Below are 13823 nucleotides of genomic sequence, written 5' to 3'. Positions count from 1 at the left end.
GGGGGCACAGCTGAGCATTTGAGATTGAAACTGAATGTGTTCAGTCCTACTCAATGTGTATAAAGATACAATCTGACTTGTGCCACCTTACTAAAGCCCGTGTCCTCTCTCACTTTATATATTGTTAACTCTATGGGATCTCTTTATTCAGGGGACGCCACTTATTTCGTCGACGTCAAAGAAGACAGCTAATAAAAGCCTGTGCAAACATCTCTTACCATGCCCGACGCATTTGTTTTTTGTTGGGGGGGGGGGGGGGGATCAACAATGTCAGTTTGGCGTGGCTAAGAGACTTCAGACATCTGACTGAATCTAACGATAAAATCGTGCAAGGCCGAGTCAAATGGACGTTTTAACAATTTACCGTGTTTCTCTGATGGATCGATCACTATATATCAGTCTCTCTGTGTGTGTGTCTCTCTCTCTCTCTCTCTCTCTCTCTCTCTCTCTCTCTCTCTCTCTCTCTCTCTCTCTCTCTCTCTCTCTCTCTCTCTCTCTCTCTCTCTCTCTCTCTCTCTCTCTCTCTCTCTCCCTCCCTCTCTCTCTCTCTCCCTCTCTCTCTCTCTCTCTCTCTCTCTCTCTCTCTCTCTCTGTGTCTCTGTCTCTGTCTCTGTCTCTGTCTCTGTCTCTCTCTCTCTCTCTCTCTCTCTCTCTCTCTCTCTCTCTCTCTCTCTCTCTCTCTCTCTCTCTCTCTCTCTCTCTCTCTCTCTCTCTCTCTCCCACACATATCTGTCCCTCTATCTATCTATCTTTTATCGGTAGCAATAGCCTAAGTTGGACATCGGGTTTCCTCTCTTTCTCTCAACAAAGTCACCAATGGCAATTTGTTAGACTCCAAAATAGCCTTATTCTAACTTTCCTTTCCAATGTATGTAGATGCTCCTACTAAAAGAAGGATTGATAAAACAAGAAGACGTACCTTGATTTCCGGTTACCACTTTTTGAGCCTGTATTTGTTTTCAGTATCTTTATTTAGTAATATTTGTGATTATTAACAAATTGGTGTCTTTTGGTAATTACTATTGTAGGCTATGCGACTCCTACGGAAACATATTTCCTAAGTTTAAAAAAAATATGGATTCCCTGTTTGGCAGTGGAGACAGTCACAGTGGCAGTGGTAAGAATCGGTAAAAATAAAAATTACAAATAGTAATACTAATACGCGTTTGCCATGGTTGGGCCTCAACCATTCCCGATTTTAAACTTTAGGGTTAGGGTGATGTCCCACTTTATATTGATATAATGGATTAGAATTCCCCCTGTATATGGGAGTGGGAGCAGGCAGACCTCTATTCTTTCTCCAATATTACATTTAGGTTTTAAACAATAAAATAGAGTACTGTGCTACGTGTGCATGTAAATGCCAAATGGTATTATTTGTTATATCCTGGCATCATATGTTTTCGATACGATAAGCAAAAAAAATAAATAAAAAAATAAATACTTCGTACAAACAGTAATACTTTACCTTTCTCAAGTCACATTGGTTTATTGTGAAAAACAGTGATAATCTTTTATGAACATCAGGTTTTTCCTATAAAAAAAACCAAAGCCGCCAAGTCGTACAGGTGTTTCCACTTTATTTCAACAGTTTCATGGGTTGTCTATTTTTATCCTTGTTATGGTCGTGCATAAATTAATATCAAAATTTTGAAAATAAAAGCATAAAATGTTTGTAACTTGTAAAAAATATTGAATAATTTTCAGAGCAATAAACAGTGTTCACTGAAAACATAATTATATTATGTTTTTGTCATAGGTTAATGTCTAATCCATTTGTTCTAAGTATCGACTACACCAAAATTCGGATTGCCACCTTAAGTACTTTGACAGAGGTACAGAACTATATATTTTCAAAACAACTAACTCCACCAAACCACCTTGATTTGTAGTAAATGTAAATTTAAACATGCCTCACCAGAAATTACTCAAAAGAACTTTGCTGTGAATGACATAAGAGGTAACCTGCCTGCCATAAATTTTATTGTTCAGTGTAATGATCACATGTCAGTGTTGCAGACGATAACATTGCAGGGATTTGTGATACCTGGATTTCGCTATGTGAAGCATTTCATCAGTACCAAAATATAGCATTAGGAAAAACTGATAACATGCACAATATTTATGGTATTTTAATTAAAACATATGAAGCATTTTCAATATTGAGAGAAAAAAGACACTTCGTTGTTTATGTTCAGGTTGATGGTGACGTAATATCTTGCATAATCTCGCAATACATGCAGTTACAAACAAAGTATCGAAAACTTATGTCAATCAAAATATGTTTTCAATACTTTGTAAAGTTTTCTACATATAATGATACAATCCATGACGTTTCGCCCCCCCCCCCCCCCCCCCCCCAGCCATTTCGCCCTCAGTTTGACCTGTTCGCCCCATGTACCAGTTCGCCCCCAAGACGATTCGCCCCCAACTGTTTGCCTGTTCGCCCCCAAATATTTGTCAGTTCGCCCCCAATTAGTTGTTACTTTTAAACAATTATTGTACTGTTTCTTTAGAGGATGTTAAAGTGTGTTCGTGTGTGTGTGTGTTTCTTTTCTTAGAGGGGAGTGGTTGTTGTCCTTCCACAATTTGGAATGATCATGAATCATGAGAATTGTAATACAGGGTTATATTTTTTTCAGATGTAATTAAACGTAGGGTGCTGAATAAGCATAGACACCAAATTTTTTTCACAAGTTCACAAACCACATCCAGGGCTCACCCTGGATCAAAAATACCTGTAGCCAAAATATTAGCCAAATGGAATTTTCATTAGCCATATTGAAAATGCTTTAGCCAAATTTGTTTTACGCAGTACTGTATAGAGTATTTATATATGAATATGAAAATGTATCTTTTTCAGCTAATTGTGTACAAACTGGAATAAATAGGAATAACAAAACCTTAATGGGGGTAGGGACAGTTAATATATTACTTCGATTTTTTTCAGCGGGGGTGGGGTTGGGATGGGGTTAAGCAATATCTTCAGAGTCTGAAGCCAGTACCCCATACACCCACCCCCACTTCTAAGGCCTATGACATTAAATTAACAAACGTACAGAAATATGGGTGGGTGGGTGGATGTTTATGGATGGTGTTTTTTCTTTCTTCCTTTTTTCCAAAAGAAAAATTTGAGAGCTTTTTTTTTATTTTATATATATATATATATATATATATATATATATATATATATATATATATATATATATATATATATATAGAACTCATTATTTCTTTAAATAGCAATCTTTATGTTAGTTTGAATAACTTCTTTTAAATTTTTTTTGTTTTTTTTTTTTTTTTAAGTGACCCATCAATTCCCCACCCCATGTCTGTGCCATGTTGTCGCTGTTGATTTCAGCGTCGTGTTAAATGCTTGTTGTGATTTCTGCTTACAAAATACCTCAGCTAAGAATGCCAACTTCACCACAGTATACTCCATTTATTAAAAAAACAAAAACAAAACCCCCAACAACAAATTCTTTAATAAAATAAAAAATTTCGGTCTTTATAAAATCCAGCTAACTTATTAAATGTCACCTCACAGTCTTACAAATTTATATCTAAAATTATCTAACAAATATGATTACTGTAAAATTTTATTCAGTGTACATTTAACTGCAATTTGTATAATTAAATACTGCATGTTAATTTCCGGCAATCATGATCTGCATGCGTGCTCTCGACCATGGGTACGAAACTAACAAAGATAAAGGAATAAACAAAAACTGCAGTTAGGTATTCATTGATGTGAATAACTATTGTTTTTCTACAAATTTACATAAAGATTAATTTTTGCATAATCGTATTGTTTAATGTCCGCAACGATGTCTCTTGACACGCGGGTATCAGCTGACTCTGAAACGTGACGTATGTTCGCGCCAAGAGCTGTCCTCAGTTCAGCCAATGAACGTTCTTCCTAACGTTCGCGAACTATTTGATTGGTGTTCGTCGTGTCCATTTGGTTTAACGTGAAGCGCACACACCAGTCTAACGAACGTTTTGTTTTCGCTCGGTCTGGCTGAACTCAGACCTTGAGATGGCCTACATGTCTTTTGGCCCTGAACTGGCATGTGTAATTCAAATTGACACGCATTGTGGGTCTGTTTTTATTACTTTGGTTCAAAGATTTTACAAAGTAAATAAACAAGTTACAGATCTTCCAGACATTGCTGTCATACATGTTGATGCATGCCTTTAAAATTAATAACCGTGATTATTAAAATAAGCATACGTTATCAGGCCTACGCTGTATTCTGCATGGCACCGTTTCTCGTTACCGGTCGCGAGGTCGCTATTACGCTAATTGAATATTTGGTAGTATTATTATGTTTGAGGTGTCGGATAGATTATGTAACCGTTTGTTCACATCAGAAGACAGAAAATGGCTAAGCCAAAATTTTAGCCACTTGCAAATTTTATTAGCCATTTTTTGTAAAAATTAGCCAGTGGCTAATTTGGCTACCGACAGCGCGAGCCCTGCACATCATCAACATTTATTAAAACATCCATTCCTGCCAAATATGATCTGTTTTAAGAAGAAAGAAATAAAACAATGGTTAATCAGCTATATAACCTTGATGCTGATTTTGCATATTCGGCTAACACCTAAGATGGCTTTGAACAGCAATTCGATATGGCCTCTTCTGGTGAGCATTATTCTAACTGAGGGATTATTGCGGGGGTTCTTTTGGCCACTAATTAGTAACCATGAACATCAAAAAAGATGATCATCTTCTAAAAACACTATGATTGATTACAGTTAACAGGTTAACATGTGATAATGGCTATAAAAGCACGTACAACCAGCCTAGCATGGCCTGTGCCCGTGATAGGCGTGTGCTAAAACAGCTTGTTCTGAATGTGCATGTAACACCCTATGACCTGACCTGACCTGCCTAGCCTGGCATTCATATTCAACACAGAACAAACACGTATGGATATATCAGAACAGAACTTTATTACACTCAGCCCGTTCCATGACCAATATAAAATTTGCATGACTTTCCAGGCCAGGAACATGACCCAAACTGACTGGGGGCGAACTGGTACCTTTGTAGGGGCAAACTGGTTATGCACGTGGGGGCGAACTGACTGGAGGCGAACAGACCTGGGGGCGAATTGACTTGGGGCGAACTGCAGTGTTTGAGATTAAAAATTTTGGGCAGTATCCCAGTTGGATACTAACATTTCAAAATCTGGTATCCCACCTGAGAATTTAGTATTATATGGTATCCCGGTGGGATACTGGGTTCTTGAAGTCTGGTATCCAAAATTCAATTCTGGTATCCCCGGGATATCGGGATACTGTTAATCTCGAACACTGGCGAACTGGCTGGGGGGAGAAATGTCTGATACCCTAATGATAGTCGAAATAGTTCGGGAAAGTTTCCATCATTTGCTATCGCTGAATGCAGCCTACTTCATGAATAATTGGACAATTAATTTTAAAATATGAAGCCAAGTTTACAAGTTTCCTGCTGACTGTTACATTCATCATTCATTCACCTACGAAACATGGAAAATATCACCATGAGCTGGCTCGAATTTCAAACTCCAAATGCCGGCAAATCGCTTCTCCGGACATCTACAAATCCATTTTTTATGGGGGAGGGCCCCCAGACACCCCTACTAATAAGGCGTTTTCGGCACCAGAGATAACAAACTCATAACTATATACCCAATTTTTTTTTCTGGCGGAAACCTTGCCATGGGAGTGAGGCTAGCATAATGTAGAAGCCCTGTCTGGCATGGCAATATTAGTTATTTACTACGCCAACATTGAATATCACTAGCCATGGGAGTGAGGCTAGCATAATCTAGAAGCCCTGTCTATGTCTGTAATTTTATGTTTACAGATAAAAACTCTGATGACGAGCAGCATTCTGGAGATGAGGATGCCAGCCATCATGGCGGAAGTCACAATTCTGGCTCGGAGAACGACAGTCAGCCTGGCTCTCCAGTCAGTGGGGGTGGATCTCAGCCGGGGTCTCCGGGGAGTGGGAGTGGATCTGGATCTGCGAGGAGCAATGATGGCTCTCGACCTGGATCACCAATGAGTGGAGCTGAATCACCCAGGAGCGGGGCAGGATCGCTGCCCGGTTCTCCCAAAAGTGGGTCAGGGTCACCGATGAGTGGGGCCGGGTCTGAACCAGGGTCTCCGGTGAGTGGGGCCGGATCACAGGATGGATCTGCACCTGGATCGCCAAGGAGTGGGTCTGGATCACATCCAGGGTCTCCCGGAGATGTCACTGGATCAGGACCTGGTGAGAAACAAATATTTTCTTTTACAGACTTCAATTTGTCACCCATGAAATATCTGTCTAACACAGTTGATATACTGATGGAAAGAAATAAGGGAACATATCAAATTGTAGACCAAATTTAATTCACTACTAGCATAGTAATTTAAAGTCCGAACCAAATTGTTAACGACTACAATAAATTACTCTCCTACCTTTAATTACCGTTACATTTCCCCCATATTTTGTCCAGACACAAGTTGTGAAAAAACCATTACAGTGACACAGATTCCACATATGAGACAGTAACGATGTCACCAGTATCGACTTCGCTGAGATACATGCGGTTTTCTGCCGTCTACCATTTTTTTTATGTTTATGGAATACACGTCTAAGAGGGGTGAAAGCCTCCAAGGTATGTGACATAATTAATATAAAATCAATGATCTCTAGTGATATCATTAAAGAAAAATAATAATAATAAAATTAATATGATGTCATCACTTTTGCTTTTATATCATAACATGTTATGACGTTGTTAGATTAAGTCATATCCTTTCACCCCTCTTGGAGAATATTTCATAAAAAGTCAAAATGGCAGCCGGCACAAAATTACATGCTTTTTGCCCTATGTGATCTCAGTGAAGTCGATATAGATGACATGTTTATCATCTAGTATGTGGAATTTGTGTCGTCGTAATGGTTTTTTCAAGATTTCTGTCTGGACAAAATGTGGGTAAAATCTAACGAAAAATAAAGGTAGGAGAGCAATTTTTCATAGTTAACATTTTGGTTCGGACTTTAGTAAGTAATGTCTGTATTTCATACCAAGTGATAATGTGGGATTGAATGTCTGTAGTGTTGAATGTGCTGCCTATATGTTCTCAGTCAACTTCTGACAATATGAATAGATTTTTGATGCAGTCATTATTTCTTGTTGCTATCTGTGTGATCCTTTATTTCTTTCCATCAGTATATCAGTCCATGGTTTCTGAATTGCTTTTCAGCAAGTCAGACATGTATATTAATAAATGTTATACCAGAACAATAATTTTTATTTGTACAACTTTTACTTAAAGGATTCAAGTTAAATATTCCACATTCTTTGTCCTGAAATTTGATATCATTTGTTTGGAAAACCATGTAGGTTGTTATGTTTGAATGGTAAAATGTAAAATAGCAGTCTAAGCTCTCAGTAAAATCACCAAATGCAAATTAAACTTATTTAAATATTAATTCACCTGAACGGCAGACCTGTCAACCCTCCCGGATTCCGCGGGAGTCTCCCGGTATTTGATCAAATCTCCTTACACCTGTGCGGGAGACAATTTCTCCTGTTAAATGACATTTTTGTAAGCATAAAAAAAAATCGATCCTCTTTTGTCAAAATAACATAAGGGAAGTAACTCTGCCTTTTTTTTTTCTCATTCGGAAAATGTCGACTACTTTCAGTTTTTGAGAATGTAACAGGCCGAATTGTACCGACTGTTTAACCTTTGCCGAAGTGAGAATTGTGGGATAGCCTATTTATATTGTTAAAAAAGCACATGGAGTTTATAAAATGACGTGTTCGGCAAACGCTCATTAAAAAATCAGTCTGTAGATCTACAGCCATTTTAGCTGGTTCAATATTTATTTCAGAGCTTGCTTTCACACATTCATTAATAGTTTATTCAGACCTCCTTGGAAAATTTCACACGGGCATCATTTTTACCGATTGTAACATTTTTTTTAATTTCCCAGGATAAATGTGTTAGTGGTAAGGCAAAATCCAGAAAATTCTAGACTGTAAATTTATGTCAGTACATTTTGTTTTGTTGTTTAATAATACTTTTAAGGCTTTTGAGACACTAAAACTACATGTATCTACACGACTGGTGCATCAAAGGCAGTGGTATGTGCTATCCTGTCTATGGAATGGTGCATATAAAGATCCCTTACTAATAATCGAAAAGAGTAGCCCATGAAGAGGCGACAGCGGGTTTCCTCACTCATATCGGTGTGGTCTTTAATCATAAATCAAATGGGTTGAGTGCATCATTAAATAAAACTGTTCCTTCCTTCCTTCCTAAAACTATCTATGGACACCCATTGATCAGTCAGAGATATGAAATAAATTTGTAAATTAACTGTGCTAATTGAATGAACATAATAACAATGATGACGCAAACTGCAGGGTCACCAGCATCTAATGCAGCCAGCGATGCAGACTCCCAACCTGGTTCTCCACAACATTCAGAGGGATCACCCGCAGGAAGCGAATCCCGATCTCCTCCCGGGTCACCGGTACCGAGTGGAGGAAGTGCTCCAGGCAGTCCCGCAGCGAGTGTGTCCGATGCCCCACCGGCGACACCTGGTGGCAGTCCAATGGCAGTGGGTTCGTACAAGTCAGGTTGTGATCTTTAGTGGAGTAATCTCCCCTGTGTTAAGTTGAGCACTTTCTCTTCCATTCACCTTTTGAGCTGTTTTTCATTCCCAGGGCTTCTAGATTATCGTAGCCCACTGCCATGGCTAGTGATATTCAGTGTTGGGCTAGTAAATAACTACCATTGCCATGCCCGACGGCTTGTGAAACATTTTTGTCATATCTCTCTCTTTAGGTACCATATCCAATTTTTACTATTATTTAGCAAAATTTTATTAACTTGAAGTAAAGTAGGGCTGGTGATTTTTGAATCATAGGTAGTAAACATTTTAAATCACTGATCCCACGGCTAGTGTATTTTATAAACATTGCTAGTAAACATTTCAAATCACTGATCCCACGGCTAGTGTATTTTGTAAACATGGCTAGTAAACATTTAAAATCACTGATCCCACGGCTAGTGTATTTGTAATCATGGCTAGTAAACATTTTAAATCACTGATCCCACGGCTAGTGTATTTGTAATCATGGCTAGTAAACATTTTAAATCACTGATCCCACGGCTAGTGTATTTTATAATCATGGCTAGTAAACATTTTAAATCACTGATCCCACGGCTAGTGTATTTGTAATCATGGCTAGTAAACATTTTAAATCACTGATCCCACGGCTAGTGTATTTTGTAAACATTGTAGAAGCCTAATTCCATCCAGTTCTCCACAGCTGGTGTAACAAAGGCCATGGTATGTACTATCTTTTCCATAGGATGGTGCGTATAAAAGAACCCTTGCTGTTAATCAAAGAGTACACCATGTAGTGACAGAAGTGGCTTCCCTCTCTCATCTATGTGGTCTTTAACCTTTAGACTACTGGGTTTAATTTTTGACAAAATATGTTGAGTGGGTACAACAACTACATGTTTATAATTTTTACTCACATATATTCACTTGAATGTGTTATAAATACATAAAATAAAGTTCATATTTGAATCGGTATTATTTTCATGGATTTTTGTCATTTTTATAATATTTTAGATCCGTTAATGTTGATTAAAATTAAGCAAAAAATATAAAAAGTTGCGTTTACTTACGGGCATTTGTGGCCAGCTGTCCAGTATTTCCGATAACTTGTTTTTCGGACCATTTAAATTTTTTTTAAATGAACTGCGATTCATATCCCAATATTTGGTGATTTTCATTATTGGTAAAATGATCAAATTAGCTGTTACAATCAGCTATCGATCACTAAAAATAATGACTGCGATGTGAAACCATTGTTGACAAACGAAAATACTTAACGAAAACCATTTTTTGAGCTCAAAGTTGAGGAATGCACTGTATACAGTGTACAGTATGTTGACTGGTGTGTTGTCGGGCGAGATATCTCGTCTGCAGTAGTCAGGTTAACCATTTGCCCAATGCCATATATCCATAAATAAAAATGCATTGAGTGCATAACTTAATAAAACATTTCTTCCTTCCTTCTGTCTTGCATTCATGGTGTCTAGTGCTCGCCTGATACACGGTCAGTCTAGGATCGATGCCTGTCAGTGGGCTCATTGGGCTATTTCTTGTTCTTGCCAGTTCACCACGACTGGTATATCAAAGACTATGGTATGTGCTATCCTGTTTATGGGATGGTGCATATAAAAGATCCCTTGTTACTAATACTTTTTTTTTTACGGGTTTCCACTCCAAGATGTTAAAATCGTGTTTCTTTTAAGACTATATCACAGAATTACCAAATGCCGATGATCAGTAAATCAATGTGCTCTAGTGGTGTCATTAAACAAAACACCTTCGTGCACCGGCCTCAGTGGTGTCGTGGTTAGGCCATTGGTCTACAGGCTGGTAAGTACTGGGTTCGGATCCTAGTCGAGGCATGGGATTTTTAATCCAGATACCGACTCCAAACCCTGTGTGAGTGCTCCGCAAGGCTCAATGGGTAGGTGTAAACCACTTGCACCGACCAGTGATCCATAACTGGTTCAACAAAGGCCATGGTTTGTGCTATCCTGCCTGTGGGAAGTGCAAATAAAAGATCCCTTGCTGCTAATCGGAAAGAGTAGCCCATGTAGTGGCGACAGCAGGTTTCCTCTCAAACTCTGTGTGGTCCTTAACCATATGTCTGACGCAATATAACCGTAAATAAAATGTGTTGAGTGCGTCATTAAATAAAACATTTCTTTCTTTCTTTTTCCTTCGTGCATGTCCAGTTTTGCATAATCCATTTTTCTTACACACATTCAATTCAGGATATTTCATGACATTTACATAACCATAACAGGCTATGCAGAACAACATGGGTTATTCATATTGGAGGGTGGGCATAAGCCATAAATGGTTGATGCACATTTTTATTTCTTAGACCCTTACAGTAGCAATATTCACAACTTTTAATCTGGGTCAGTGGTTTGACACTACTCTCAAACATGACATAATGGCGTTGTTGTCATACCTTGTGATTATAAACCAAGTGCTTCTTCTTAATTAAATGAAAATGTACTGCATATTCAATAATATACATAAATGATCAGTATGTAGATATTGTCAATTGACCAAGCATCAAAATAGCCACTTGTTAGGTGTCAAATAGCTGTAATTAAAAATGTGCTGAGGAGTTGTTCAACATTTGTTTCATCTCATAAAATAACCATGTGTTAAATATCAAATAGCCATAGTTTAAAAAAATTAGCTAAACAAACATTCCTTTCCTTTCATAGCATCTCCCAGAAGTGATGCTGGATCTGGGGCTGGTTCTCCTACAAATGTGGAAGGATCACCTGCAGGAAGCGAGGCTCACTCGCAGCCTGGTTCTCCTGCAGATAGTGAAGCCAGATCCCACCCCGGTTCTCCAGAACCTATGGAGGGATCACCCATAGGAAGTGAAGCCAGGTCACAACCGGGTTCTCCGGCGCATTCGGAGGGATCACATGCAGGGAGTGTAGCTGGTTCTCCCGCACATTCGGAGGGATCACCAGCAGGAAGCACAGCTGGTTCTCCAGCACATTCGGAGGGATCACCAACAGGAAGCAAAGCTGGTTCTCCAGCACATTCGGAGGGATCACCAGCAGGAAGCAAAGCTGGTTCTCCAGCACATTCGGAGGGATCACCAACAGGAAGCAAAGCTGGTTCTCCAGCACATTCGGAGGGATCACCAGCAGGAAGCAAAGCTGGTTCTCCAGCACATTCGGAGGGATCAAGAGCAGGGAGTGTAGCTGGTTCTCCTGCACATTCGGAGGGATCAAGAGCAGGAAGTACAGCTGGTTCTCCTGCACATAGGGAGGGATCACCAGTAGGCAGTAAAGGAAGTGCTCCTGGAAGTCCTGTTGCGGGTGGATCTGAGATACGAGCAGCAACTCCACAATCTCCTAGTCACAGTCCAGCTGGTAAATATGTTATATATCTCACAGTTCAGCTGGTAAATATGTTAATATCTTACAGTCCATCTGGTACATATGTTATATATCTCACAGTTCAACTGGTAAATATGTTATATATCTCACAGTTCAGCTGGTAAATATGTTATATATCTTAGTCCAGCTGGTTAATCTGTTATATAACTTGCGGTCCAGTGGTAAATATGTTATATATCTCATGGTCCAGCTGGTACTTTTGTTACATATCTCACAATACAGCTGGTACCTTTGTGATATATCTCACAGGTCAGCTGGTAAATTTGTTATTTATCTCACAATCCACCAGCTAAATTTGTTATTTATCTCATAATCCACCAGCTAAATTTGTTATTTATCTCATAATCCACCAGCTAAATTTGTTATTTATCTCACAGTCCACCAGCTAAATTTGTTATTTATCTCACCGAAATCATCTTGTAAATATATTGCATGTAATTTAATAATCACTCGTTTTTATGTTAACTCTTTCACCACTAAGTTTTACAGCCTTGACCTTCCCTGCACACTGAGTTTAAATAGCAGATTTATGATCATGTTTGTTAAAGGATAAAACTACTTGTTTTATCATTAATTTTAGTTATAGGCTATACATTTCTAGAAAGGTGAATGAATGGCTGTCTAGATAAAAAAATAATACTTTAAAAATGTTATATTCAACAGGTATAAATCTGGTAATTACAGGTAAAATATGCATATTACTCACCTCTTTGAGTAGGTAGAACTGGTAATTTAAAAAAAAAAACAGTACAAATGTTTTTCTTGTTGGATAATTAATTAATTAACATTACAGTTATAATTTTAAAAATATATTTACAATGCTTTTGCAGCCAAGGTAATCACAGGTATCGAACAACACTGAATGAATTGTCAAATTCCTCAAATAGTTTTGTTCAGTTCAGTGGCAAGTCATCTTGTAACTCGTCATCGGTATCATTTTCTTCTAAATTGCCATGTTGAATGACATTTCGTTCACGATCGCCAATCTCGATTAAATCAAATGCACCAAATTCCATATTATCCCACATTTCATCATCGGAAAACCCGTCATCTTAATCGCAACCATTGTTTTCAACAGACGAAATTTCGTCATCTCGGTTCATGTTTAATTACAGTCAGAATATCAGTATAAACTTGGAAAAACTCATTCAAAATTCACTAGCACATGGGCACAGCCATTACACTGTGTCACATGGCAGCTATGGTCGCGCGAGATTTCGTTTAATTATAATATTGACGCGTCACTCGGCGCCAAATATGAACAGGTGTTACAAGCCGCTAAACCGGCCTGTCGTGCTGAAAGGCACTGGATATCGCTAGCCGGTATACCGGCCTGTCGTGGTGAAAGAGTTAAGCTGGTAAATTTGTTTAATTTTTTGTTGTAAATTTAAAAGTGCAATTCTCTTCATGTTATAGCGCGAGACAGTGGGAGTGAGTCTGACGGAGTGAAGAAGAAGAAGAAGAGACATTTCCTCAGTGACAGTGAAGACGATGATGACCAGAAACAACATGTTGAAGGGGAAAGTGTTGAGGGTAAGACTAAGTTACTAAGACCTTGAACGGTCATTGAAGACAGCCCTAGATATTCAGACAGACTTGCCATGGCAGTTGACAGTCTTGTGATGGCAGTTGACAGTCATGCGATGGCAGTTGACAATCTTGTTATGGCAGTTGACAATCTTGCCATGACAGTTGACAGTTTTGTCCTGACAGTTGACAGTCTTGCGATGGCAGTTGACAGTCTTGTGATGGCAGTTGACAGTCATGCGATGGCAGTTGACAGTCTTGCGATGGCAGTTGA

At 38.6% G+C, this 13823-nt stretch overlaps 1 protein-coding gene across 1 annotated transcript in view; it reads left to right on the top strand.

The window, feature by feature from the left end:
- Nucleotides 1-925: 925 nt before the first annotated feature.
- LOC121373373 (RNA polymerase-associated protein LEO1-like) overlaps nucleotides 926-13823 on the top strand; it is a 38504-nt gene continuing 25606 nt past the window's right edge. Inside the window, exons 1-5 of the mRNA XM_041499992.1 lie at nucleotides 926-1117; nucleotides 5859-6266; nucleotides 8419-8619; nucleotides 11330-11995; nucleotides 13439-13555. Of these exons, the coding sequence (XP_041355926.1) occupies nucleotides 1075-1117; nucleotides 5859-6266; nucleotides 8419-8619; nucleotides 11330-11995; nucleotides 13439-13555 (1435 nt within the window). The 5' untranslated portion in view covers nucleotides 926-1074. The remainder of the gene's footprint in view (nucleotides 1118-5858; nucleotides 6267-8418; nucleotides 8620-11329; nucleotides 11996-13438; nucleotides 13556-13823) is intronic.

This window comes from Gigantopelta aegis, chromosome 5 (assembly GCF_016097555.1).
Source record: "Gigantopelta aegis isolate Gae_Host chromosome 5, Gae_host_genome, whole genome shotgun sequence".
In the NCBI taxonomy this organism is placed as follows: domain Eukaryota; kingdom Metazoa; phylum Mollusca; class Gastropoda; order Neomphalida; family Peltospiridae; genus Gigantopelta; species Gigantopelta aegis.
The sequence above is the reverse complement of the archived record's forward strand: the minus strand, read 5'-3'. Positions and strand labels throughout refer to the sequence as shown.